Source organism: Falco biarmicus, chromosome 6 (genome assembly GCF_023638135.1).
Source record: "Falco biarmicus isolate bFalBia1 chromosome 6, bFalBia1.pri, whole genome shotgun sequence".
NCBI classification, from domain to species: Eukaryota; Metazoa; Chordata; class Aves; order Falconiformes; family Falconidae; genus Falco; species Falco biarmicus.
In genome coordinates, this window is record NC_079293.1 from 24,391,481 (window position 1) to 24,419,452 (window position 27,972).

Here is a 27,972-nt window from a genome sequence, read left to right on the forward strand (position 1 = left end):
TCCTTGTCTCTGTGCTGTGCCTAAAATAAAGACAGGTTTTTCATAAGGTCATTTGATGCCAACTGGCTTTTCAATATGCACTATATCAAGCTCATAGTACATTTGTCTGTATATTTTATTGCACAAAATATTGAATCTATAAGGTATTTTACTGAGTTCATTATGCTTTGTATTCATCCCATTATACTTTATTGAGTTCAGCATCTTTAATCTATAATGCACTTTCATTTTATTTATTTTCCCCCTTTTTTTTGGTCATGATTACTCATACGCTTTTTTCGTGCAGCTGTAATGCTATTACATTATAAAAGCATTTGACAGAAGCTATTTATCAGCATTTTCATTTTTGAAGTGTGTTTTTTAGGAGTCTATAAATTGGCTTGAGTTTAGCATAAAATGTCTACCAGGGGATTGTGGGCAGCAGTATTTTAAAGCCTGGTCATGTCAAATATTTAGTAAAGAGAATTTGTGTCACAAATATATGTCTGAAAATAGAATTTCTTCATATCAACAGCCATTCTTGAAAGATTCTATAGTAATTCATGCTTTCATTGCCATTTTTAAGGGCATTATAATTTACACCATCACAATCAAGGCTTTAAATCTTAGCACACCTCCCATGAGCTGGATTAATCCATGGATTGTAAGTGAGCAATACTGGTAATCTCTGCTCAGGAGGCTTTGGTCTAGCATTTATGGTAGGAGCTAACAGGGGCCTGACTGTTGCACTGCACTGAGCTGTGCCACTGATTCTCTGTAGCCATTTGTCTCCTTACTGCAAAAATAAGTCCAATATTTTTTACTGGCTAATACTGCTTTTAGTCATGCCAAATGCTTGGGCATGGATGAGTGAAGAAAAAGGCATTTTAGCACCTGGGAATCATTACTATTTGTCTACAAAAACACAGAATGATAAATGTTTCTTTTTCTTTTCTTTCAGATTATTACTTTAAGAGATTACATTCCCAAAATCATTGGTCCAGATGCTTTTAAACTGTATATTGGCCTTTATACAGGTTATGATCCCACAGTCAATCCTACAGTTTCTAATGTATTTTCAACAGCTGCTTTTCGTTTTGGTCATGCAACAATCCAACCAATAGTAAGGCGATTGAATGCACAGTATTTATATGATCCAGAACTCCCAAATCTCCATTTGCATGAAGCTTTCTTTAGTCCTTGGAGGCTCATTAAAGAAGGTATGGTTTTACTTAAACTGGCTTTTTTCTGGAATATTGCAACTTTTTTTGCACTTACTTATTTTGAATTAGGAACAGGAACATTTATTTGATTGCATCACTGATTTAAGTTGTTGAACAAATTCCAGAACGCTAACATGAACTAGAAAATTATTATGAATTAAATAGTTGTCCGAGTCTGACAAAAGCTACTCTCTAGATTAAACCACTCTGGCAGACTGAGAGTAGACTGATGACTGTTGAATGATGATGAAGATATTTCTTTTTCTTTTTTTTTTTTTTAAATGTGGATGAATGTATTATCAGGTTGCATATTTTCTTACACCTAAAGAAGAAGGTGGAGCCTTTTCATAGCGCTGTTATTCTATTTTAACCTGAAGGAGATTTTTGCATGCATTTGAATGTAGAAAACCTATGCGGTCAACATTTAAAAAACATAGAAGCATACATGCATTCACATTGTGAAGAAAGTTATAATGGTTTATATATGCTGTAACATATTATTTTTGTGTTTAAAGGAGGCTTGGATCCTTTACTAAGGGGTCTTCTAGCACATTCAGCAAAACTGCAGGTGCAAGATCAACTGCTGAATGAGGAGTTAACAGAAAAACTGTTTGTGTTGTCCAATAACGGTTCACTTGATTTAGCATCATTAAATTTACAGCGTGGCCGTGATCACGGACTCCCAGGTCTATTGATTTTCCTTGAATTTTCTTCCAACTGGTAACTAACAATAACCTTTTATATTTGGGCTGTAATTGTAAACTGTTAATTAATAGCTTTGGTGATCAGAAAAGTAACTTAAGTCTTTTAAAATGTAAACTGCTAATAGTTCTAACTTTGATGGAAACAAAATGTTCCACAGCACTTGAAATTGAAATAGTCCATGAAGTCTGGCATCGAGAAGGACAGTAGTAGCGAGTGGATCTGGGTGTGCTCAGTGTAGGTACCTGAGGCTCATTCTTGCTGGAACCAGCTTCAGAGAAGTGGAGTTTCTGCCTGCAGCAGCTACTTGCCACCGGCAGGCTGCCCCCAGCCTGTGGATCAGGTCAACTTAGACAACCTCATCAGCTCTACTGACCGTAGGAGGTGTTGAGAGGTCTCCAGAAGTGGTGTAGATGGCTTAATTAGGTGTACACCTAATTTTGAGAAACAGTACATGTTTGTGCTTGCTTGTTGCACTAGATCTCTTACTCTAGTCAGCCTAGGGTGAGACTGAGTCAAGGCGCATTAGCCCATGGGGCCATGGGTGCACCAGCTTAGGGGAAGACTGCTTGAGCTTGGTTCAATTTGATAGCATCAGCTGTTAAAAAATACAGTAGGTTCCCAGTTCTGTGTAAATACCTCTCCCAAACATGCCACAGCTTCTGAGACCAGGGGAAGCAATCCTCAGCATAGCAGACAGGGCCTCTTTATTTTTAGTTTCTAAAACTGTGCCCTGACCCCCTGCCTGAACAGACCACTTGTCTGCATGACTTAGCAACAACCATGGCTGCCCTTCTGCACTCTGAGCCCCGTGTCCTCACCCATGGAGGCAGGCCCGACTGACTGTCACATAGCGTTATGTCTCTGGGTGACAACTCTCTCCATTTCTCCTGCATGACTCCGCAGCCAGGAATGCTCAAGTCTTGGCTCTGGACAGCAGAAATGAAGCCTGACTCTGTCCTGGACTTTAAAGCTCTCAGCTACCCAAGAGTGGAAATGGAGGTTTGATCTCCCAGACCAGAAATTAAAGATTTTTGGGAGCAGGAGAGTTTAAATCCAATGATGTAAAAGAAATCTATTTTCCAGAGAGCTAGACATGTGCCCTAGGATACTTTCCTTAGTAAAGTGCTTCAGTTACTGACTTCATTCAGGTTACTTCTTGCCCACTCTTCATCTAACTCTTGTGTTCCCAGTCTGGAAATCTCAAGACAGTGAATGCTACTATTATCTATTATCATGTTTTCATTGCTTAAATATGGGAGAATTATTTTAAACTTTTGTTTTCCTTCATGAAAATCATGTGCAGTTGCATAGCCTGTATTTTCAGATCCTGACATCATTTCCCTGATCAATTTAACCAATAAGCCTATTCTGAGACATAACTGTCTATGACTATGATTAATGTTGTCAGAATGTAGTGCTTATAAATCTATTAATTTCATATACCATGCTTTCCAGTCAAGTCTAATCTTTCTTTTAACATAATATATACAGGTTATAATGACTGGCGAGAATTCTGTGGCTTACCAAAACTGGAAACTCACACTGAGCTGAATACAGTAATCACCAACCATAACATCACTGAAAAAATAATGGAACTGTACCATAATCCTAACAATATTGATGTTTGGCTTGGTGGCCTGGTAGAAGACTTTCTTCCAGATGCTAGAACTGGTCCCCTGTTTGCATGTATAATTGGAAAGCAAATGAAAGCACTAAGGGATGGTGACCGGTGAGTTTATTCATGCTGTCAAAACATTTGAGTTAAAAAAAAAAACAAAAACAAAAACAAGCAATGGATATTTTAGAGATATGTGAGGATACTTCCCAGGACATAAAAGAATATGGCTCAAATATGTTTTAAACATAATTTAAGTTGAATAATTTTCCCTGCCACTTCCATGTTTCTATCTTACCTCTTTTAGTTTTGTTGGGTGAGCTTTTTCTTATTCTTTTTTGGTCTGTATATAGCGTGAATTCCAGATGTCATGGGTATTGTTTCTGTGGTACTGAGATGTCCAACTTTGTACTCCTGGTGGAAATGCAAGGTGCCACCAGCAGTTAATTGTGGCAGGGTCAGCTAATCTCTGTGTGGATGGATGTAGTACTGTGCAGGCTTTAGCTATCCCATCCCTGAGGGCTGGACTGAGCTCAGGAACTGGAAGAACCTCACCATTTTCCATGGCAACCACAGCAAAGTCAGAAGGGATAGGCAAAGGACTATAATTTAGGCTTCCTAGAGCTGATAAAAAAAACCCATGTACCTGGTCTTAGATGAACTGGAACTGCAGACTGCTCCCAGAATTGCTTCATTGGACACAGCATAGGATGTCCCATCACCCAACCCTGCACAGCTGTCACCAGGATCTTGTGCCAGTAGAACCCTCCACACCAGCAAGGCAGCAGAAATGCAGCTTCAGGTCACAAAGGGATGCAAGATGCAGTTTATACCTTGCTTCAGCTACTGAAGTAATTATAAAACCAACCTTTTTCTTATTTTCATCATGTATTTGTGGCAGTAACTTCAAATCTCATGAGAAGACTAATTTTAAACTGCTCACACCATGCTAGCAGTGGTGTTTTAAGTACATCTGGTCCTTACGCTCACCTTTAAGCTGCTCTCATAAGTCACTGTTGTGGAAAGAAACCATTATGTAAATAAGCATCTGAGGCAAAATTTAAATCTGAACTTTAAAAAATGTTAATTAATTAGCTTACAGGAAAAAGCAATGCTAATCATAAAGGTGGTATCTTATTAGCATAAACTGTATAGACAACAAACGTTCCATTCAGCTGTGTTAAAAATGTGGTTGAAACTCCTCCGAATTGTACAGGCATACTTGACCCTTTCTGGGGAAGGAAAATCTATTGAGGTCCTTGCAGCCTTGTTTCCATGCATCAGTGCCTCACAATACTACTTATTATTCAGTGTCTTATAATACTACTATTATTAAACAAACTTAAGCATAATTTGTTAACTCTAAATTGAGAAGAAGAGAGACCTAGTAATGGAAGAATTCCAGGAGTTTCTGCCACAAATCTTGTGCCAGCTGACTTAAATGTGGAACAGTATTCTGTCATTAATACTAAAGGAACTATCTAAAGAAATGTTAGGTATGTAACAATGTGTTATAGTTGTCACACAGTAAGTAAATGGAAAAGTCTAACATTCATTGCAGTGCCTTGTCAAAGAAAGTGTTGGGTGTAATTTCCATCTGCACTGCTAGCACTACAAAAACACCAGAAGGCCTGCATGGATGAACAAGGAGCTTCTGAACAAACTCAAACACAAAAAAAGAAGCCTGTAGAGGGTGGGAGAAAGGACAGATACCCTGGGAGAAATAAAGAGAAATTGTCCAAGCAGCCAGGCATCAAGTTAGGAAAACTGCAGCCCTGATAGAATTAATTCTGGCTAGAGAAATCAAGCACAACAAGAAAAGCTTCTATAGGTACATCGATGATAATATAAAGACTAAGGAAAATGTGGGCCCTCTACAGAAGGAGGCAGACACATGTTCACCTGGAACATGGAAAAGGCTGAGGTGCTCAATGACTTTTTCGCCTGTCTTCACCAACAAGTGCTCCAGCCACACTGCCTAAGCTGCAGAAGGCAAAGGCATGGACTGGGAGAATGAAGAACGCCTGAAGTTGAACAAGTCCATGGGACCTGAGGAGATGCATCCACAGGTCATGAGGGAACTGGTGGATGAAGTGGCTAAAGCCACTGTCCATCATGTTTGAGAAGTCCCAGCACTCTGGTGAAGTTCCCATTGAGTGGAAAAGGGGAAACATAACCCCCATTTTTAACAAGGGATAAAAAGGAAGACCTGGGGAACTACAGGCTGATCAATCTCATCTCTGTGCCTGGCAGGATCATGGAGCAGATCCTCCTGGAAACTATACTAAGGCACATGGAAAATAAGGAGGTGGTTGGTGACAGACAACAGGGCTTCCTGTCACAACACAAAAACCATCAAGCTGCAACAAGGTCTTTTACCATCACATACCAGCATATTCTTCATACAGTCCCTCTGCTGCCTTCTCCTCATCTCACCTCATCCAGGGCATGTGTTCTCTCTTCTCCTGCTTCTTCCTCTCTACCTCTTCCTTGGCTGCTCTCTACCCCTTACCAGAACCAGCCACAGCTGCACCTTATCTATATCAGCCAACCCGCCGACCCTGAAGCCAACCCACAGTTGTATATTATCAATGTTAATTAACCCAGCTTCATTCCTCTACAGGCTTCACTAAGGGCAAATCGTGCCTGACCAATTTGGTGGCCTTCTGTGATGGGGTTACAGAGTTGGTGGGTAAGGGAAGAGCCACAGACCTCATCTACCTGGAGTGCAAAGCATTTGACACTGTCCAGCACAACGTCATTGTCTCTAAACTGGAGAGATGTATTTGATAGGCAGGCCACTCAGTGGTTAAGGAATTGTCTGGATGGTCACACTCAAAGAGTTGCAGTCAACAGCTCGATGTCCAAGTGGAGACCACTGACAAGTAGTATTCTTCAGGGGTCTGTACTGGGACCAGTGCTCTTCAACATTTGTGTCAGCAACATGGACACTGGGATCGAATACACCCTCAGCATGTTTGCTGACAATACCAAGCTGTGTGGTGCAGTTGACATGCTGGAGGGAGGGGATGCTATCCAGAGGGACCTTGACAGGCTTGAGAAGTGGGCTCATGCCTTTTAAGGCTCATAGTCTTAAAATCTGTTGTCAGTCATCTGACAAAGCATGAAGGGATTTCTTTTTTTTCAATGTACTTAACTGAAGCACTGTCTTAACCTCAGCCTAATCACCTGAAACAAATTGTTTCTGTTCCATCAGCCTTGACTTTCTGTCTCTTCCTACTCTGAATCTTTTTGTGATATCAGAATTTGTAATAGTTGGGAAAAATACTGAAGCTGACTTAGTCATTCTTTACATAGGGGGGGCTTGCACCTTTTTATTTTCCTTTTTTCTTTCTTTTTTTTTTTACTCTAACACTGTAAAATTCACCTGTAAAATTTTGGTCACCTGAGACAGATCAATTAGAGCAACCTTTGTTAGAGTAAATACCTCTCTGCTGGATAGATTAACAACTAATTTTCTGCTGAAGCCTTTTCAGCAGTGTAGATAAAACTGAATTTTGTGATGAAAGTGAAATAGGTTTTAATGTATGTGAAAGGGGAAATTATAGGTGTAGGAGGGATGAGTGGAGCAAAACCTTTGATGGCTTTGATTATGGGAAAGGGCCTGGGAATGGTCATTGAGGATTCAGGATGCTCTGAGAAGTTTGGGAACAGTATGCAGGTGAGGGGTAGGAGGAAGGCATCTTTCTTTTTTTCTCTCTCCAGTCCCTCCATCTCTCCTAAATTTCTTGTCACAGTGCTGCTGAGGTGTGAAACATTCACTCTGTCCCTGGTCCTGTGGATTGCTTCCTCCTCCAGTATAGGCAAAACAGGACAGAATTCTCCCCAAATTGTCCTGCTGTAGGTAACTATCTGTTTACAAATAAAGCCCATTTTCCAAAATTTCACATGCACTTACCTTACTTAACTGGTACACTCCTGTTGGCAGCAGGGTCTAATTTGCCCTGAAAACCCCCTCCCTGGGGCACACTAGCAGCCCTCCTGGTCCCAAGAATGCACACTGGACTATCAGACATCTCATTTGCATGGTACTGTTGCAGGCAGCTCACAAAAACCCTAAGATGCTGCACATATGCCAGGTTTGCACAGGGTTTGCAGCCAACGTTGCTGTTCCAATCAGAAAAGTTTAAACACAAATTCCACAGACTTTTCTCAAAACCTCAGCCTTGTTCCTTCAGTACTATGGACATCTAAGTGTTAAAACTGAGGTCAATTTGTAAGTGTGATCACATCCATACTTTACTGCTAATAGTCTTAGGATATGTTCCCACAAATCCCTCCTAGCATTTGGAAAAATCCTCATTGGCCTGAGCACCATAGGGAGCTGTCTTAGCAGTTTAGCAGTGCTTAACACTGTTTAATGCACAAATGCAAATGTGCTATCAAACTCTCCAGAAATATTTTTGCCTTTCATGACATGTCTTTATGTACAATATATTTACCTCATCTTTTTTTCTCCAGCATTTTCTTTCCCTTTCTTTTAATCTTTGAACACATATGTATGTGTGCATGCACACATATATATTATGTATAACAAATTTCATTTAACAGATACACCTTTATAGCACCAGCTAGTTCTTCTGTTCAGGCACCATACTCCTGATCTGACAAACTGGAAGAAGCAGCTCCTGTCTGTTCCAGCCAGTCCTCTTATCTTACCTTTTTTTTATGGTCAAAAGCATAATTAGTCTTACAATTTCCTGCTATAATTAATCTGCATATCAAAAGCTTTCTTAGCAAATTAAGAAGTCCATATTAAACAGAGGAGCATTCAACAATACCTGTTTTCATAGCAACCATTCAGTAATGACAAGCAGAACTAAAAAATCTATGGTATGGGGAAATCTATTATGGCTACTCCTGATCTGGCTACGGCTATGGTATGGCTACAGATTTAACTCTGTAATTTATACTTAAAACAGTCTATGAGTGCACAGTGAATACTGGTGTGCATAGGATTAAGCACCTAGTTCAAACATATTAGTTCCAAGTTTTCCTCTCAGGATTGTTAACTTTTTTTGTGGCCCTGTATCATCAATGAAAAGCAATTCTGCAATTGTGAATAATGAATAGTTTTAACCAGCTGACTTTAACACATCATCTGAGTTGACTAGTACATCAGACACACAGCCTTTTTGGGGCTTTCAAGCTGGGTATATAAGTCTGCAGATCATGGTGTTTACTTTTAGTATTGTTGTATCCGCCTACATTTTTCTGTAATTCTTAGTTTTGGTTTTTTTTACATAGGGTACTGTGAAAGTAAGAGTAATCAGCACTTCAAATTTGAACTTTCCCAAATGTTTCTATCACTCTTTCCAGATTTTGGTGGGAAGATGATAACGTTTTCACAGAAGCTCAAAAACACGAACTAAAAAAACACTCATTGTCCCGCGTAATTTGTGATAACACAGGGATTTCTGAAGTGCCAGCAGATGCCTTTCGACTTGGAAAGTTTCCACAGGATTTTAAGCATTGTGACAATATACCTGGGATGAATTTAGAGGCTTGGAAAGAATTTTATCAGGAAGGTAATCTGGTAGTTACCAGTCTTTTTCTGATGGGAGGGGAGAGTAATCAGCAGTTCGAGGATTGACCTTGGTTCTGACAGGTCTTGGGTTACTGGTCTGATGCAGAACTTCAGTATTTCCACCACTTACACATGCTATCTAGGTCTTTCTCTCTTTTTTTCTCAACTTCCTCTGTAAAAAAAAAGGTAGTTTTTGCTAACTTCACTTTGGTAACATAAAACGTTTATGAGATATCCAGACTTTATGGCAATTGGGGCAGGAATTCTTAGAAAATATTAATTAAGTCCTCTGCAGAACATAATGTTAGAAGATAACACTAATTTTACAAGTATTATTCAATCTGGAGGTATTCCATACAAAATCTTGTCCAAAAATGAACAATTAAATTCTTGATCACCTTAAAACGTGAGTAATTTCACTGAAGTTAATTTATGGCAGTAAGGGAGAATAATGTCCATTTGTGAAGGTAAGTTCTTAAGTTTTTAAAAGCTTGTAATACAGTCTTTTTATTTGTAGAGGAAATATGTGGAACACCAAAGAGTGTGGAAAATGGTGATTTTGTTTACTGTTCAGAATTTGGAAAATCTACAGTGATTTACTTGTGTCAATACGGATTCCAATTACAAGGAGAAGAGAAATTAACCTGCACAAGTAAAGGATGGAACTTTGAGGCTCCTATTTGTATAGGTATCTTTTTTTGTTGTTGTTGTTTCTGAATTTTCTAGAAGCTAAAGTCCAGCACAGTAATCAGAAGTGAACTCCCTCATATGTTCTCTTGTAGTCAACCTTCTGGGTTTATAGGTACAATAACATGGCAACGTGAAACTCTCATTGCTCCAGAATTGCTATCTCAATCTCTACCCATCCTGATTCAGCAATCAAGTTGATTATAGGAAAATGTCACTAAAAATTACTTAATTAAGTAAAAATTGAGTCTATTAACAGCCAGTAGGAAAAAAAAAGCAGCAAATCAGAATTATACATTGCTCCCTCCTAAATTCAACATAACAAGACAGACAGTTTTCATTTTTCTAGCCTTGTTTCAATGAATGCTCTAGGTACAGAATGAGCTCGGCACCAGTAGTTCATGTATCAACTTAATGAGTTAAGTGACAAAGAAAAAAAATTCTGAAGTGAGTAAGTGAAATTAATCAAATTAATTATCACCTCAGTTCCAACCACCCTCTTCCAAATATCTGTGAAAAGATTTTCCCAAAGTAATTCCTTCTTCAGGTAGAAAAGTAGAGCAGGTGAAAATCAGCAAAGAGATTCTGTCTTTCAATATTTAATGCACATTTTCAGAGAAATATTTTTCTGTAATTTTAATTGCTCTTTTATCTTCTCTCTTCCTTTTGCCTTATTTTTACTGTTGAATAGAATAGATAGGAAGAAAGAGAATGTGGCAAGTATTTCATTACAAGACCTTCACTCTTTGCAGTTATGAAGGATGAATTCGCTGTTCACATTTCAACTGGGTGTGTTTATAATGGTGTGTGTATATATTTTTATATAAATATATATATATATACACACACACACATACTCAAACTTCTCAGCTTTATAACATGAGAGAAAATGAAACCTGAAAAGGCCATATTTGGGACTATAATATGGATGGTGGTAAATTAATTTGAATGCAAGTGCTGCAGCTGATCTGCAATAAAGTCTGCTTATCAGTATTTCTGTGACAGCAGAATAGAAAACTATTCATTCTAATTGTATACCTGGTATGGAAAAAGTCAAATGAAATTTGCAGCTCTTTCCTTTATTCAAATCCTATTTATCCATTGAATTCCACCCACATAAATACCATATAAAGAAATAAAGCTGTTAAATGAATTACAATAAAATCTTTTCGATAGATTAATGTTCTGGCAGCAAACTGAATAAATAATTTATATGAATGAATCATTCCTTGTCCTAGTTTCTTTTAATATGTTCAGTAATGTAAACAAAAGACTGTATATCTGCTATAGGAAAACAAGCTGCTGCATATATTAAATAAGCAACGCCTTTATTAAAAGAAAACCATCAAAACCCACTTACACAGATGCTACTTGAGTTTTACAGTAGAAAGCACTTTGTTCCATGCATGTCTCTGCAATGTGTTCCCATTCTTTTAAATGTTCAGCAAATTAGGAATGTCAAGCAATATAATGAGGAGGATAGAGCTTAGCATTTCTGCAGATGGTTTCAAAATTATATGCTGCTCTGGAAAAGACAGAACAGCCTGCTGGCAAAAGCATAGGAATCTGAGAGCTGTTAATTCCTGCTTACTAACTTTGGCTTTGACAGAAATCATTTCTATTGATTCAGGAAGTCATTTAGTGCTAGACTACTCTACCTTCCTTTATATTAAGTGTTATCTTACTCTTGATAGATAACTCTGTTTACTGTGCTTTAATAAAGTATGGCGCTCTTGGTATAGTAGAGTAGGCTGGAAAGATCTGACATGCACTATTTAGTGATGGAAAGAAAAGTTAGCTAGTTAACAGATAGCATGGCTATGTATCTACAAGAGCTGAAATAGCACATTTGAATTACAGTGCAGGCAAAGCCTGTGCAGGTTTTCCTTCCCAGATGATGACGAAGCCAGTGGGAGTTAACCCAAAATGTACTCTTGATGGGAGTAATACTTATCTTCATCCTGTATAACAGATTATTTTCCTGCTTCAGAGAGGTGTTATGAAGGTTAGCATTTCTTAAGGTTCTGAATTTTAAGATTATTCCTTGCATTGCATTATTAATTGTTGATTGTCTCAGTTGATGGCTAGCTTTGGACACAGCTACTGCTTTGTATTAAAATTTAAGAGAGGATCAGGTTTGATCCTATTTCCAAAGATGGTATTTCCTAAGTGGTCTGAGAGACAATACTAAATGAAGTCAGTAAATCATTCCTACGCGGTCAGTTTCTAGTACTGATCCAAAAAAGCTGCTTAGCCTGAAGTAGCAAACCAAAAATAAGGTATATAACCAAAAAAAGAAGACACTGAAGGCTCAGCTGCCTGCCCACATACAGGCTCGCAGTGCTTCGCAGGACCATGGGTCAGAGATATTGAACAAGCTGGCAAATATTACACGGGACCAATGGAAAACTATCTAGAACAGTGCTGGGCACCTATCTTTAGGCAACTAAATCCAGACCTGCAAGTAAATATTGCACAGAAAGAAGAAAGATGCAGAAATATGAAAAAGACTCTATTCTTCCCCTCATTGAGTTCTTTCTTTTCTGCACTCCACACTGTCTCCCATTTCCTCACATGATCAGAATATGAAAGGTCTTGAATGGCCTCAGGAACAATGTATTTTATGTACATTTTTCAATAGATAATTGTTCAACTGCTCACCATTCTGTCAGGATACTGTCATTTCACAGAATTTATATAACATCTAGAAACAACCATCTTTGCAGTGATATCACATATTACTGTTATAAATTTTATAACCAAAGCTAACCTGAATCCTTGACTCCTCAAAATCATGCCTAGAAGCGTATAGAACTGTCAGCATTATTATTTTCACTATCTCTGTAGAGCGCAGTATGGAGAAAGTTTCTAGAGGAACTCAGTCTTAAGACATAAGCACATGCAAGAAGAGCTCTCAGATTCACAGTTTGCATTTTTGAAATTCAGCTAATTGCATTTGTAGCTTTTGGTAGATTACCAAAATGAAATTTTCTTTTTTCATCATTTCCAGCTTACAAACAAACAACATCCCCCCCCCCCCCAAATCAAAACAAAACAAAGCAAAAAAAAACCAAAAACAAAACAACCCACAACAAAAAACAAAAAAACAAACCAATCCAGTTCTGTGCTTTAAACAGTAACAATGTGGATCTTGGGCAGTATCTGTGTGTCACTGAAAGTGTACAATACCTTTCGTTTATGAATACTTCTAGAAGGTGTGTATGAGAAGGCAGTAATACCTCTGTAATTTGTCACGATTATTGATCCGTGTGTATTCATTTTGCAGACATCAATGAATGCGAAGATGAAATTAATCCAGCATGCTCTCCCTCTGCTAAATGCATTAACACTAAAGGCAGCTATAAATGTCTCCATACTGACCCTTACCAGCTGGCAGAAGATGGAAGAACATGCATTGGTAATGCCTGCAAACCTACTGTCTTTTAAAACTTTCTCTGTTCTGTTTTACACTGCTGTAAAAATCACAAAATTGTCATTTATTAAAGAACTGTTAACAGACATAAAAAAATGTCTACGCAGTCATGGGCATAAAGATACAGTCAGATTCTGTAAAGTAAATTAAGGTATTGAATAAATAATACAGACACAGAAGTAAGCTTTTCATTTTCCACTCCTACCATATATAAGCCACTATTTCCTGACAATGCATGTGCAGGGGGGATCAAACCTACCTGAGTTTTACCTAGTTAGTGTCTAAACTCAGCATCTGAATCTTAACTAAGTTCCATCTATGTGACCTAGCATAAATTATGCATTTTCTTGTTTTTTTCAGCTTTTCAGCATGTGTGGAAGCTGTGTAGTGTTTTAAGTTTTAGATGGGGAGTACAAGTGTAGTCACCCACTGATGCAGAGCAATACCTGCTCTGGGGAAATAGTGCTTAGATCTGTCAAAAGCTCCATGAAAACCTGCAATCCAAACTCAAGTGGATGGATATCTACTTTACCAAAGTGCCCAAAGGAAGCACAGAAAGTCTAGAGTGCTCAAATCTTGCATATTGAGTGCTGTATATGACACAGTCCTAAGTAGACTGAATCTCACTGATGGCACATTCCTTGTTTCCCGTTTCAGCAAATACCTTGGTTATGACAGGTGGGATCACACTGTCCCTTATTATTAATTGCACAAGGAAAACACAGAATGATAATAATTCTGCGGAGGAGGTAGTGGGTGGGGGAGGAGGAATTACCTTCTTGCAAACAAACGGATGTTTTCAATGATATGATGTGCATCCAGTCAGTTTTCCAGCTGTGGTTCTGGACCACTTAAGCACGTCCCTCAAGTGAGATCTCATCCCTGAAATGAAATGTTAAGAGAGGCCGTGTGAGAACATCAAACACCCAGGAGTGAAGGATGATAGCGGGAGACTGTTCTAACTCAGCAGCACTTGGCATCCCTCTGGGCAGACACACCAGCGAAAGTACCTTCCCAACAATGAATGCTGCCAGAAGGATCTAGCTCTCTCTTGCTGTAGCAAATGCAAATGCAAATCCTCAGGGTCAACTCTTTCTGGGATAAAACTAAAAAAGAATGGTGCTAGTCATTCAGAGTTTCATATTTTAACATCATAAAAAATAGGGAAAAAACCCCTGCCTTTTTTGTAGGTGTTTCTTATCTTTATTTACAGTTTATTCCTTTACCCATTCAACCATGGTTACATTTATTTACCACTCTAAATCCAGAGACAAAAACCTGCTTTCAGATTAGCTTAAAGAGATTAGCTCACTGGTGTTGAGTGCAACAAAGACAGATTATATGAGGACACTGCACTGGCATGAACGTAAAACAGCTCCAAATGTAAGGTAAATTTTATATTTCAAGGGAGGAAACAGAAAGTCCTTACAGTCAGTGCTGCTTGCCAAGTGATCGTTACCCCAAATCAAGTCAATTGTGCGTTTCAGAGCTTCATTGGCTTTCTGACAGCTCGAGAAAATGGGTGCAGGTACAGCCACCCAGTCCACTGCTGCGTGTCTAGCAAACAAGGTTAGTGTCTTCCTTTAGACCCCAGGGGCTAGGGGAGTTAGTCATCTCCGTGGGCCCATCCTTGCACATTATGCTAAAGGTTAGGTTTGTTGAATCTCTGGAATCAATCATAAGAATTTCTGCTAATGTGACATACATTGCTTTCTCTTACAGCTTAAAACTATGGAAGAAAATGTTCACTGACAAATGACTGGCTAAATTTGGCAAGTGATTACCTGAGTCTCCCTAGCATTCTTTAATAGAAATAATGAGACTTATTTTACCGTATCTCTGCCAGGACTGTGGTTTAAACTGACTGGTCAATTTGAAATTGTGACATTAATTGGCCAACTAAGCCACTGCAGAGTATCAGTCATTACATACTAGTTATAATTTATATTGACAAATCTTTAAAAGACACCATCCCCTTTCTTAGACTCAAGGATGCAGCTGCAGCTATTCTTTACCTCCTTATCTCTTTACCTTCTTACTAGAAGCTCCTAGCCAAGTACCATCAGTAAGAGGCAATGTTTGAAGGTGAAACCTTCTAAAAAAGTGGTGTCTAAGGCATACGTACTGAAGAATTAAAGCTATGCCCATTTCAGTGTTATCATTATGTGAACTGTAACCCAGATATGCATTCCTCGGGAGCAACCAGGAGGAATGATGAGAAGTCTGTGCACAGTTACAAGGCTATGACCTTGCTGGGATCACAGAAACATGGTGAGATATCTCACACAGCTGGATTGCTGCAATGGATGGATACAGGCTTTTTAGGAAGGACACATTGGGAAAGTGACGGGGCAGCATGTTGCACTTTTGGTGAGATAACAGCAGGAAGCTAGCAGTGTACCCCGGGGGCCAATAGTGGGTTCAGTCCTGTTTAGCATCTTCGTTAACAATCTGGAAGATGGGGCAGAGTTTACTCTCAGAAAGTTTGCAGATGACGCAAAACTGGAACAAAGTCTGATACACCAGAGAGCCGAGTTTCCATCCAAAGGGACCTCAGCAGGCTGCATAAATGGGCTGACAGGCACCTAACAAAGTTCAACCAGGACAAGTGCAAAGTCCTGCACCTGAAGAGGAACAACCCAAGCTTGTATAGGCTGGGGGCTGACCAGCTGGAAAGCAGCTTGGCAGAAATGGACCTGTAGGTCCTGGTGGACACCCAGTTGAACATAACCCAGCAATGCACACTTGTGATTAACAAAGCCAAAAGCTCCTTAGGCTGCATTAGGAAAAGCGTGGCCAGCAGGTCAATCAAGGTGATCTTTCCCCTCCCCTCAGCACTGGTGAGGCATCACCGGGAGTGCTCTGTCCAGTTCTGGGTTCTCTAGTACAAGAAAGATATGGAATTACTGATCTGAGTCCAGTGAAGGATGATGAAAACAAAGAAGGAACTAGAGCTTCTTTCATATAAGGAGACCTTCAGAGCGCTGCGACTGCTCCGCCTGGAGAAAAGAAGTCTCAGTGTGGTCTTGTCATTGTGTATAAATGCCTGCTGAAAGAAAATTAAGATGAGACAGACAGATTCTTCTTGGAAGTGCCCACTGACAGGAAAAGAGCCAATAGGCACAAAGTAAAAAACATGAAAAACAAAAAATACTTCTTTACTGTGAAGGTGGTCAAATATGGGAACAGTTTTCCCAGAGAGATTGTGGAGTCTTCATTCTTGGAGATATTAAAAACTTGGCTGGATACAGTCCTGGGAAACCTGCTGTAGCTGATCCTGCTTAAACAGGGAGGTTTGGCTAGTTGATCTCAAAAGGTCCCTTCCAATATGAACGATTCTTTGATTCTGTGATTAGGTATGGAGAAAAGAAATAGGTATCTAGCAGTGTTCTACATAGTTTCTCTGTAAACTGTGTTTTTTACATGGCTGTGTGCATGTCTCACTCATGTAATTTCTCATACTGTTTCCATTGAGAAAGAAGTAGTTAGGTACTTGACAGTAACTTGCTCCTAAAAATATTTGTATTAAAAAGTGAAAGGAGACTGTTACCAACAGTCAACTGTGTTTAGTTTGTTTAGTTTCCATATTAAAACAAAAAAAAAAGTTCTAACAAACTTAAATAAAACTACTTTTCTGTGGTTTTACTTCAGCTGATATAGTAAGTTTTTATCAAGGCTGTTGGGTGTCTTGGTTTGCTGGTCTGTTGTTTTGCATTTTTAAGAACATCATTCATAAGGCCCAGCTAATTTCAATGTATATTTAGAATGAGGTTTTGAGCCTTGGTAAAAAAGGCAATGCAATACTTTTCTAAACCAACATGTTGATTATAATAAAAGAGCAGCTGAAATTTAGCAGTAATAAGAATGTGAGGATCTGCAGCATAGAATGATTTAGAATTATGAGAGCACTTCACATCATTATGAGCATTTCAATCTTCAAAACTAAAGTGCTCTTAAAATTTTGAAGAGCTCTAGTAATACTATTCAATATTGCAAATCTATATAACCTTCAATCCTGCTTTTATTGATGGAATTCATCAGTGGGTTCAAGTCTCTTTTCTAAGGTTGGGTAATGTTTTTGACTCACACGGAAACTTGTATAGGGTAACTTTATTCAGGAAGTTAATTAACTGAGTCGTCTCAAATCAAAGCTGCTTGGCCCTTACTACTTTGGCCCATCATTTGTGTAATTTTTAGAAGTTACAAATAATTGAAAAAAAATTATCAACAGAAAAGTCCTAGCTTTGCATCTATGCATACTCCAATCATGAGGAAAAAGGCTGTCATGTTGACCCACAGTGAAGACATTAAAATGTGTATGTTTTGCCTCCCAGATGAAGTAGGCTAAAACTAATCATTTATGAAGGCTTAGCCAATGGGCAGAAACTTTTTAGATTGAAGTGTGTCATATGATTAAATAATTATGTGCTCTTACCCTCAGGACAATGGAAATAAGCTTACTTTTATAAACTCCTATTTTCTTTGATATGATCTCAAATTAAATAGGAATCTAGCTGTATTTAGTACCTTTTTTAAAAAAAGTATGACAAATATACATTAAAAACTTGAAAAAGCTGTATTAAAAATACTTTCAACCAGTAAACTAGCATGTGTTTATGTGATTGATGGATGAGGGTAATCTAAAGTGCTGATGGGAAACTTCTGTCTAATTCAATAAGTAATACACTTTGGACTTTAAATCGCATGATAAATCCATGAAAAATCTATCCAGTATGTTAAATTTCTGAAACTTTAATGGGGCCTCTGAGCGCCACTACGAGAATACATTATGCTTTAAAGGGATAAAAGCCTACTGTGTGAGGGCCCTCCTTCTTCTTCCTGTCCATGTTGTGGGCACAAAATGAACAATATTGGGGGCTTACCTGATAAATGGAGTAAAGATTTAATCCTGTCATTAAAGTTGTCACAAGGAATGTCCAAAGGAATTAACAGGAACAAGTGAATAGGTTTAAAATTGAAGATCAGTACAAGTAAGCATGAAGAAGTCTCATCGTCGTTTCTGTATTCTTGGTGAGCTGATTAATGTTACCTTCAACACCATACTGCAGCAAATGCAGTTTCAAACTGGGAAAGAAAGTGATTAATTTTACCATGCTGTTTCCCACAGTGCTAACAATTACCTGTCTCTTTCAACATAAATATTCATACATATCTAGTCCCTCTCTTACTCTTTAAGGATATGAAGTCAAACTCACTAGGAAGTAAAGTTAGTTCACTTGTAAATTTTCCATTTTTTTCTGACGCCCATTAGTCTCAATATGCTGGAAACCTTGCTCCGGAAAAACTTGGGTTTCCTCCCATTCAGTTTTATTCAGCTGTTGTTAATAACTAGTCCACTGATGATACTGTACTTACTGGTTTTACTTCATACATCTCCTTTTGTGCCTTCAACTTTATAGCTTTGAGATTATACTCTTACGTGATTTTTACTTCAGATTATGCTTAAATTTGATTGATGGCTTTTTAATATTGTAACTTGAGAACTGATCATGAATCATTTCCATAGCCAGTTTAACCAGTTTGTATGGTATCAATGAAAAAAACCCAAACAATTTAGCTCCCATTGAATTGATCAGAAGACAAGAGCTGCTCATTAAATGTTAATCCCAAAGGCAAAATAACATGAGAGAAGATGCAGAGCCAGAGGTGACATTTCAAGTTTATCTGTAATACTCCAATAATAGGTCTCTGAAAGACCAAACTGAAAATTAAGAGGTAGTTCCATGTCTACTACTAAAATAAGATCTAGCTGCCAAGAAATAACAATGTTGTTTCGCATAAAATATTTCTGTGTAAATCAGAACAAAAATGAGACATTTTGATTCATATGGTTAAAATGGAAAAAAAAAAAAAGTGATGGTGAGACCCTGTCGTCTGTTGTTCTGGGTATGAACTTTACGGTTTCTTGTGAATATGTATTGCAAATTGTTTGTTCTGGAAAAGATGCTCACAGATACTTTCAATCAGCTGATGCTTATTTACCTAGTCTATTTGAAATCTGTGATCACATTGTCAAAAAAAGTGGTAGTATATCGGTGTGCATGCTCTCGCCTCTCATTTCTCACTCTAAATATATATCTTAGGACAGCAGTATATAATGAAACCCAGCAGACAAACAGCTTTAAAATGGTATTTCATCACTATATAGCCTCATTGTAAGGAGTAAAGTCCTGAAACCATAAGAAGTTCGCTTTCTGCACTGAATAAAACCTGAATAAGGGCTCATGTACCTGTGACAACACTCTGCCTTCCTTGCCCTACTAGCAGTCCAGGCTCCTTTGAGTCCAGGCTCCGTTGTGGGTTTTGTTTGCCCAAGCAAACCAGACACAGCAGAAAGTTTCTTCTAAAGTGACAGACTATGGCTGCACTGTAACCCACCTGAAATTACACTCCCAAAGCCTGCTACCAGGAATGTGTGCTTTTATTTCTGCACATTCCATGCAAACTTGAGTTTAGGCTTCCTATAAACTTTAACCACCTTGCTGTAAGCTTTGCCTTGAAGCTGGAATTTCTCTTTTCTTTCCTTGTTTGATGTTACCACAAACATGGATGGAATGGGCAAAGGCAGCAGAAATCTGGCCACACCTCATGGTCCTTCAGCAAGAATGCTCTCTGATATGGGGCATGCAAACCCAATAGCTGTTTTTGCCAAAAAGTAATTTAAAGAGGCAGCAAATTTTGTCACTAGCCCAATCTGAGGGCACTACTGAGCATCAGTGTCTACGTGGGCTTTGAGTTTTTTTCTTGTTCTTCCACCCGTGTGTGTCCAAGGCAGAACCTGTTATCTCAATTGTTATAAAATTATTCATTCAGAGGAGATAATTTCTGTATCTACTACTGATTTGCACTGGGATGGCGACAAGAGACCCCTGTCCAATTAAAGCAGGATCTGCACTAGTTTCTCATTCAATTAATTCTGTAGAGACCTTACAGTTTAGACAGAAGATAAAGGAAAAGGTGTGGATATAACAAATTATGGGAAGAATTACAAAATAATAGTGAGACAATTGTGATCTGCTTCCATAGTACTCAGGCTTTTTTGACCTTTCTAAGGAAACACAATAAACTTTTATTTTCAAATTTGAAATTATTGTATAGGCAGTATAGTTACTGTGTGTTGCTGTATATATGACATACTTTTAGCTGTTACAGATGCTGGGCTACTTCCTAAAGACTCTTTAGAATCCATCATTTTAGGGGTCATCATGATTTTTTTTTAATTATTTTTTTTTGTACAATACTGAGTTGGAAAGTACTATACCAGTTATGAGTAAATTTAACCAACTTTTTATCTTCTTTAGATAAATATGCAAACATTTAATTTCTTCTGTGTAGAATTTCTACCCTTGATTATTTTATCTGCACAGTCAATTAGTAGCAGAGGTAAAGTTCTCAACTTTTGACCTTTTAAAGTATTTCTTCTTTTTGGAGTGCAATGATTAGACTTTCTAAAGATTTATATTTGCTTATTGTAGAATGCAGCAGACAGCATTCAACATATTTTCAATTTTCATTGAATGTACTGAATTAAACTGAAATGGCATTGAAAACATACAGTGAAGTTTTTGAGTTCAAGAAAGAGAAAGTTTCTTTTGATATGTATTTTTGAATTAGATTCTGTCCACTCATTGCTGTTTTTTACACTTCTACCTAAGAAATGCTAACAGAATATAAATTTTGGATTCAATGGATTAGATACCCATTATCCCCCTCCGGTATCCCTCTCAGACCATGTTTTACCAGTTTCTTTCTGACCCATTTCAATGTAAAAGAATGAAGTTACTGAGGTCTGTAGATAAGATCAGGTCACTTGACACTACAGGGACAGACATTTGTTTGGACTTCCTTGGCAGAGTGGTGATGGCACTAAGTTGTAGTTACAGTGATACCCTTATTGTTTTACAGACCATTATGATTAGCATAGCATAGAATTTTATGATCAGGGTACCACAGGATTTTTATAAGCAGAATTGGTGTAGCACAGTATTATTAATAGTATAGCACAGAATTTTATAGCACAACTTGGTTTTGTGGTTCCTAATCTGCACACCGGATCAAATCTTAATACTTGGCTTGCTGTATCAATGTAAGAATCATAATCTAGATTCAAAAATAGGTACAAGAATATGAGTCACTCAGTCCTCAGAGGAAACAGGCAGTGGTGGAGGCATCCCTGACACCAGGGGTTTACAGGTTTTGCTGTCCAGCAGCAGTTCCAGCCCAAGTTCCACTTAGGAGTTGTAAATGCCAAACTTTATAGACAGTGTTCTGTGTGCTGTTACACATCCCTGTTCTGTGATGGGGTCATCACAGCCTGGTTGGCCAGGGGCCTGGGACCCTAAAGGCTGGTAAGGAGGGAAGAAGTTGGCCCGGCACCCAGGAGGTATATAGGGAGGGGGAGAAGAAATCTGCCTGGTGCACAGGACCTACAGGGCCTGATGAGGCAGGGAAGGGGGACTGATACATGGTCAGCTCAGTCACAGAGAATAGTCATTTTCCAATAAAATGGCATTCTTTATGCTAACCATAATACGAGGGATCATGAGCAGGGGGTACCAGTCACAGCTCAGGAGGAATAACCATGGCAATAACATTTGTAACACTGCATCATCTCTCATGAAGTAGCAGTTATCTGTACAAGTCCGGACTACATTGTCTAACTACTCTTCACCAGAACTTTTGAATTTATTGTGCATTTTTCCAATGGGAACTTGGAAACTATGAGCTCTGCTTTTCAAAGCCAATCTCTATAGTGAGGGAAAATAAAAGTATGTGAGAATTTAATTTTGGTGCAAATGTTAGTATTTAATATAGTTCTACTGAGTATACATTTTAGCCTACGTGAATTCCTGTTTTCAGTATGTAGTTCTCTGTAAATATTATCAGAAAGACCTATATTTTAAAATGCATCTTACCCCAGCACAAAAGAATCTAGTCTCAGGATTCCTCACGGTCGTTCAACTAATTTTAATTGGCTTTAATTTTTGTTCTGAATTTTATGACAGTGTCAGATTGTAACCTTTGGATAAATGTTCTTACTTTCTTTGTGCTTTTAGTGCTACGTTTAAGGAACATAAATCCTGAAAATGACACTTCTTTAAACTTTGCTGGAATTATAATATTGGACAAACTTTCTTTGCTGTGCTGCAAAACGCAGAACGCTGTAAGTAGTGACTCATCACAGCAGGTGCTTTAGTCTGCAGTCACTCGGTACTCGGCACTGCACCCTGCAGGGGTGAGAAGAACAGCTGGTTTGAGGTGACAAAAAACATGACTTTTGACACTTGTCAAAACTATAAGGAAAACGCTGCTTTTATTTAAGAAAATTTTGCTATGGGAGCCGTGGACCCCGTGCTATTCAGGTATTCTTAAAAAATAATCTTTTGATATTATGAATTTTTTATTTTCCAGTGGATGGATTCATGTCCTTATAAATATTTAACTGAGAAACTGAGATAAATACTGAGCTGTATTCAGGGGAAGTTAAAGAAAGTAGATTGCAGCAAAAAACTGCAGCACTGCAAATTAACTGTGTACAAAACTCAAACCTCTGTTTTATTCCACTAATGACTGAGATTTTGTAAAAGCAAAATTAAGTGCTTGAATTAAAGCAGAATAGGAGATGTTTTTTACAATGCATAGCAGCTACTGTATTCTTCTCTGATATGTCCCCTTCTATTAGACTGTTTCAAGGAAAAATACTGAAACTATATTCTGATTTCTATGGCTATTCATGGCAATTGCTTTTGGCATTTCAACATACATAAGAAAAGTTTTGTACATTTATAGTAAGTTAAGAGCATTGACAACAACAAAGCTAAGTTGGCAGTGTCATCATTTTTTTAAGTCTTCTGTAGGGCTTTTGGTGGAAAGCTGATGAGGAATTAACATTCTCACTGTTATTCTTCCCATCCTGTCTCACAAGCTGCAAATGAACATGGTGTACCTCTCCTCAGAAGTCTGTCAATCACATGATTACATCCTTTGAATACTGAAATTCAAGATGAACTGACAATCAGACTTCCTAGGCTGGAAGGTCACCTTTATTTTGTGTGGTGCTGTGTGGCACTGGAAGCACACACATCTGCCAAGCTGATGGATGTCTGCCCACTCCCAGGACAGCAAACCAATTTTGCTAGGATACAGATGGCAGCTGAAGATGCATTTCATACCCATCACCACAGGGGCACAAATTCAATCCTATAGGAAAACTTTGTTGCTTTATCACCACGTGCTGCTTTGTACTTGATCATACTTCTGTTTGCATCAGAAAGACAGCATGGTAGAGTGAAAAAGGTAAAAAAATACTGTGGCACTTGACACGGCAGAACAGATTTTTTGTGATGGGCTTCTGGAATACCTGTCAGCCTACATGCTGGAGCCTATGTAAATGTGAATCCCAAGCCTCTGAATACAGCATAGCCAGCCAACCTCCAAGCAGACCTTGTTAACCCAGGGTTAACTCAGAGGCAAGCACTTCAAGGGAAACAAGCCCAAACCACAGGGCCGAATTTATGCTTATAGGCCAGTGAAAAGCCAAAGGTGTGCGTGCTGACTGTTTTCCCAGCATGATGTTTGCAATCTATCACATGGCACAGAGTAAGAGCTATGATTTTAGACACCATGTCTTTGCAGAGCGATGCTGTCAAGCTGCCTGTGCAGTGCTTGAAAAGGGGTAGGCAGCCAGCGTTCCAACAGGATTTTCATGTCCTTCCCATCCTCCTTTTGGGTGTTTCATGCACCTACTTTCTTATGATATACATGGCCTCCGTGCTTTTTCTCTGCTTTTTATCATAAAAATAGAGTGCTTATCCTTTATTTCCACTCATGGTTTCTTGGGGTTATTATATTAATTATAGTTACTTATCACTTCACTGCTTTGATTGCTGAATGGGATTTGGCCACAATGGAAAGGATGAGCATTATCTTTTGATGAACACAAGGAATGTTAATATTGGATCCATCCCAGTAAAGGTGGCAAGAGACACTTCAGCCAATGCTCAAAATGAACTGCAGTTTTCCCTATTATTCTTTCCCAGCATTTATCTGCAGTTCAGTTTGGTTGAGCACTACACATTACAAGTGCTCAGTTTCACATCTTCAGTAATTGCTGGTGTGACTGAAATAAAAGTCTTGTATTTCCTTCCCTTTTTGAGCTCCTACAATGAAGAATAGCAGACATTACCACACTCTGTATAGCCAAATAACAGCAAACGTAAACAAGCACGGGCTGAACCATTAGTGAGCTATAAATCAAAGGTACTGACCCATTTGGGTCATTAAAACCCCATGATCCTTTGTGTGAATGGAGAGATTTAGAGCTATGGTTCAAAGTTTATGTATTCCATGGTGCTCCAGGGAATTTCTGACATTTTTCACTAAGATGGCAAGTAACCAAAGTGTCAGCTGGAAAGTATTTAAAGAACACTAACTTCTTTGACAAAAACAAAGTACCAGCAGTCATAAGGTTGTTTTTTTTTTTTTTACCATTTTCCATTCTGTGAGCAAATTTGCAGGATTTTTCTGCCTTCCATTATTAATTTTAGGAAAAAGAGAAAGCTCTCAGTGGCCTTAGGTTATTTTCCAGCTAGAATAGCTCTAGTGGTATCCTTAGGTTTTTAACATGTCAAAATTTACGTTGGGGATTCTGATCTGCCACAAATGGTCTCTGACCACCAGCTGTGTATACTGCTGACCACCCCAAAAGTGTGGAAGCTTTTAAGGCAGAGTTGATGGTAAGATAGCCAAGCTGCTGCTGGCTACAAAGAGCCTGTTGGCTATAACTGAATAATTGCTGATGCGTACTTCTATACTATAAATTAAAATATATATCTTCATTTCAATTAAAATATAAGAAATATGACAAAGTGACAATGACAGTTACATAAGATTTTACCAGAAGGAATTTAAATAATTGTTATGGTTTAGAATGATGTTATTCATAATCAGCTCTGACCTATTTTTGACTGTTTCTGAATGAATTTTCCCATTATATCCCTCTGACATATTATTCAAATAAACTCATTAAATGAAGTTATTTCTCATGGAATGACAACAAGTCCTCACACTGTAAAATTCTGCCATTTTCTTCCATGGGACAGAAATTCTGCCTTTGGGCTGTTACCATTTAAAGCAGCACTGTTCTCTTTGACCTGTCTCTGAGGCTGGTGATATCTGGCTTCCATCTGGCATCTATTACACTTTTAAAATAAAGAGTACCTGTGTGTTTAGTTAAGTGTCATGGGAGTATTCAAGTGAGCATATTATACAGAGTGATCTTGTGTTTTTCTCTTGTGGTATTTTTACACTTGTTCTTGGATTACTGCAAACTCTGGTGTCAATTCTCTTTATGTTAAACAAACTCAAATGATTATGTATACCTTCAGCGAAAGAAGCCTGGCAACAACAGGAAGAACAAATTTAAGTGACTCATACAAGGTATGCCCCTGTCTCCACAGAAACTTTACAAATCCTCCTGCAGCACACATGGTCCTTGATTTCTTGCAGTTGAAGGTACACCACATAAACCCAAAATCATAAGAAATTCAGATTAAGATAAATAACAAAAAAGGAGACACATGAAGCTGAGGTTTTCATCAGTCATAAAAGATGCTGTCATGTTTTTCACAAATGGTGTGACATCTACTCTTCTTCCAAATTTGGATTAAAATACTAGAACCAAAACTTCCACATATACATGTGTATATGTATGTAACCTTTAAGATTTAAAATACTCAGGTTGTACAGTTACCTTTCCATGAATCTGATCTGTCGGTTTGCTTAATTCACAGGGGTGCATTCTGGCAGTGTGATTTTGCAAGCTGTGATATACTTTACTACATGCTGCTATTCCACAAACCAGATAAACGTGGAGAATGGGATTTACACCACTTGATTTTAGATCTCTGCCTACAGCTGAGGTTAGGCTTCTTTTATGGGCTTCTGGGGAAAATGGGCTCTTTTGGGGTACAGCTATTCTAACACACTTCTTCTGACTTACTTTAGGGTCTACATGAGGATGAAATTAATACTCCATAAGCTCACAGCATCGCAAATGTAGACATAGAAAAAACAAATATCTGTATTCAGCTTAATGAACAATGCCAGGGCATGGTGTGGGCTGGAGTCTCCTTGAGGCTGTTTGCAGTGGGTGGATGGAGGCTTCCCAGGGCAAGAAGGCAGGGCCCTGGGGCTTTGGGCACCACCCTGGGGAAGGGATGGGACAAGGCTGGGCTGGCCAATGGGCCTGCAGGTAGGGTTCATGTTCCACATCAACAGTGGACATGGTCTGCCATGGGCATTGCTGGTAGCATCTGCAGCAGAGCTCAGGAGGATTGAGATCTGCTTTTAAGCAGAGGAGCCCCAGCTTAAAAGCAGATCTCAAGCAAAAGCAGTTTCAAAATGCATGCAAATGCCAGAGCCCTATCAATGTGGGGTTTTTTTCCAGAACAAATATGGACTTTGTGGTTAACTTTATGGAAACCTATTTATCTTTTCAACCTGAGTTTTCTCGCTGTTAAAATACAGACTGCATGACATTTAACAGCTGAGACACCTCCTGTGAAAACTGTTTGCAGCTGAAGTTAATTTCTGCTGCATCTTGAATAGGTAGAAAATTCTATTTAAGAGAATTGGTTATTTAATTAACCTGTCCCTACAAAAACCTAATAGGCAAGACTGGAATTTATTTAACAAAATGCATAATGAACAATGATTAATTATATATCTACAAAGTATTCTTTTGCAGGCTCTGGAAACACTTTGGAGACTGCTAGCACAGTCTGAACTAGTAGTAGAACTCTTAAGTCGTTCTGTTCATAATTACAGTAGTCTTTCTTCACTAGAAGAGCTATGAATGAGATATTTTGGGTTTTTTAGAAAAGGGAAAAATACATCTTCTACAGTTTTAACAGTAGGGAGGAATTAGATTTTCAGTAAACTGGAAATTTAGGAGCAGCAATGGGCTTAATACTTTGAAAAGTATTCCTGCGACAAATCTACATTGTTAATAACAATTTGTGATGAGGAAGCTGAAAGTTTATTAAACATGTGAAATATAATCCTTCAATGCCATCCAGTTCACCTACGTACCTGGGACTGTTGAACATGTGGAAATCTGGCTCTGTTTCCCTGCTTTTGACACCCAAACTGATCTCCTGCCTCCAGCAATATCACATCTATACTTTATTCCTCATATCCATCACAGACTGAATTGTATTCCCACATTTTTGCACACATCCCAATTCTTGTTTGCGAAATCACTTAATATTCATGAGGATGCTATTCTGATATCCATGAAGAAAGCAACAAAACAAATCAGACATGTATCTGTATATCAAACAGCTTTCTGGTCACTGCAGCAACTCCAGTTTCTTAAATCATACCTAGAAATTTAGTAGTATTGATAAGGCACAACAGAAAGATGACTGGAACAGCAACTTAATGCTAGCTACAGCCTGGATTTACCTTTCTTCTTTACTTTCCTGTCCTGAATCCAGTGGTTTTTTCTCACCTGTCTGCCCTCCTTCTCTCAAATATGTTGTCTGCAGCATTCCTTCAAGTACTGTCCAAAAGAGAAAAAAAAACCAAAAAAACACACCTTTGTTTTGGAACTGATTTCTAGCAAAACTCATTCATGGTTAAATCACTTGTTCAATAAAATTTGATCTCCTAATTTGCCTTTCATACAAAACAGAAATTTATGCAACCTTTTGGAATTTCCTGTGCTTATCCCATAGTGAAGATATATTTACTATTGATC

General features: G+C 38.4%; 1 protein-coding gene across 1 annotated transcript in view; it reads left to right on the forward strand.

Annotated features, from left to right (window-relative positions):
* The window catches only part of TPO (thyroid peroxidase), a 46,350-nt gene extending 33,128 nt beyond the window's left edge, over nt 1–13,222 (forward strand). Inside the window, exons 8-13 of the mRNA XM_056343901.1 lie at nt 941–1,199; nt 1,718–1,888; nt 3,399–3,636; nt 8,863–9,071; nt 9,588–9,758; nt 13,044–13,222. Coding sequence (XP_056199876.1) covers nt 941–1,199; nt 1,718–1,888; nt 3,399–3,636; nt 8,863–9,071; nt 9,588–9,758; nt 13,044–13,204 — 1,209 coding nt within the window. The 3' untranslated portion in view covers nt 13,205–13,222. The remainder of the gene's footprint in view (nt 1–940; nt 1,200–1,717; nt 1,889–3,398; nt 3,637–8,862; nt 9,072–9,587; nt 9,759–13,043) is intronic.
* The last annotated feature ends 14,750 nt before the right edge of the window (nt 13,223–27,972 follow it).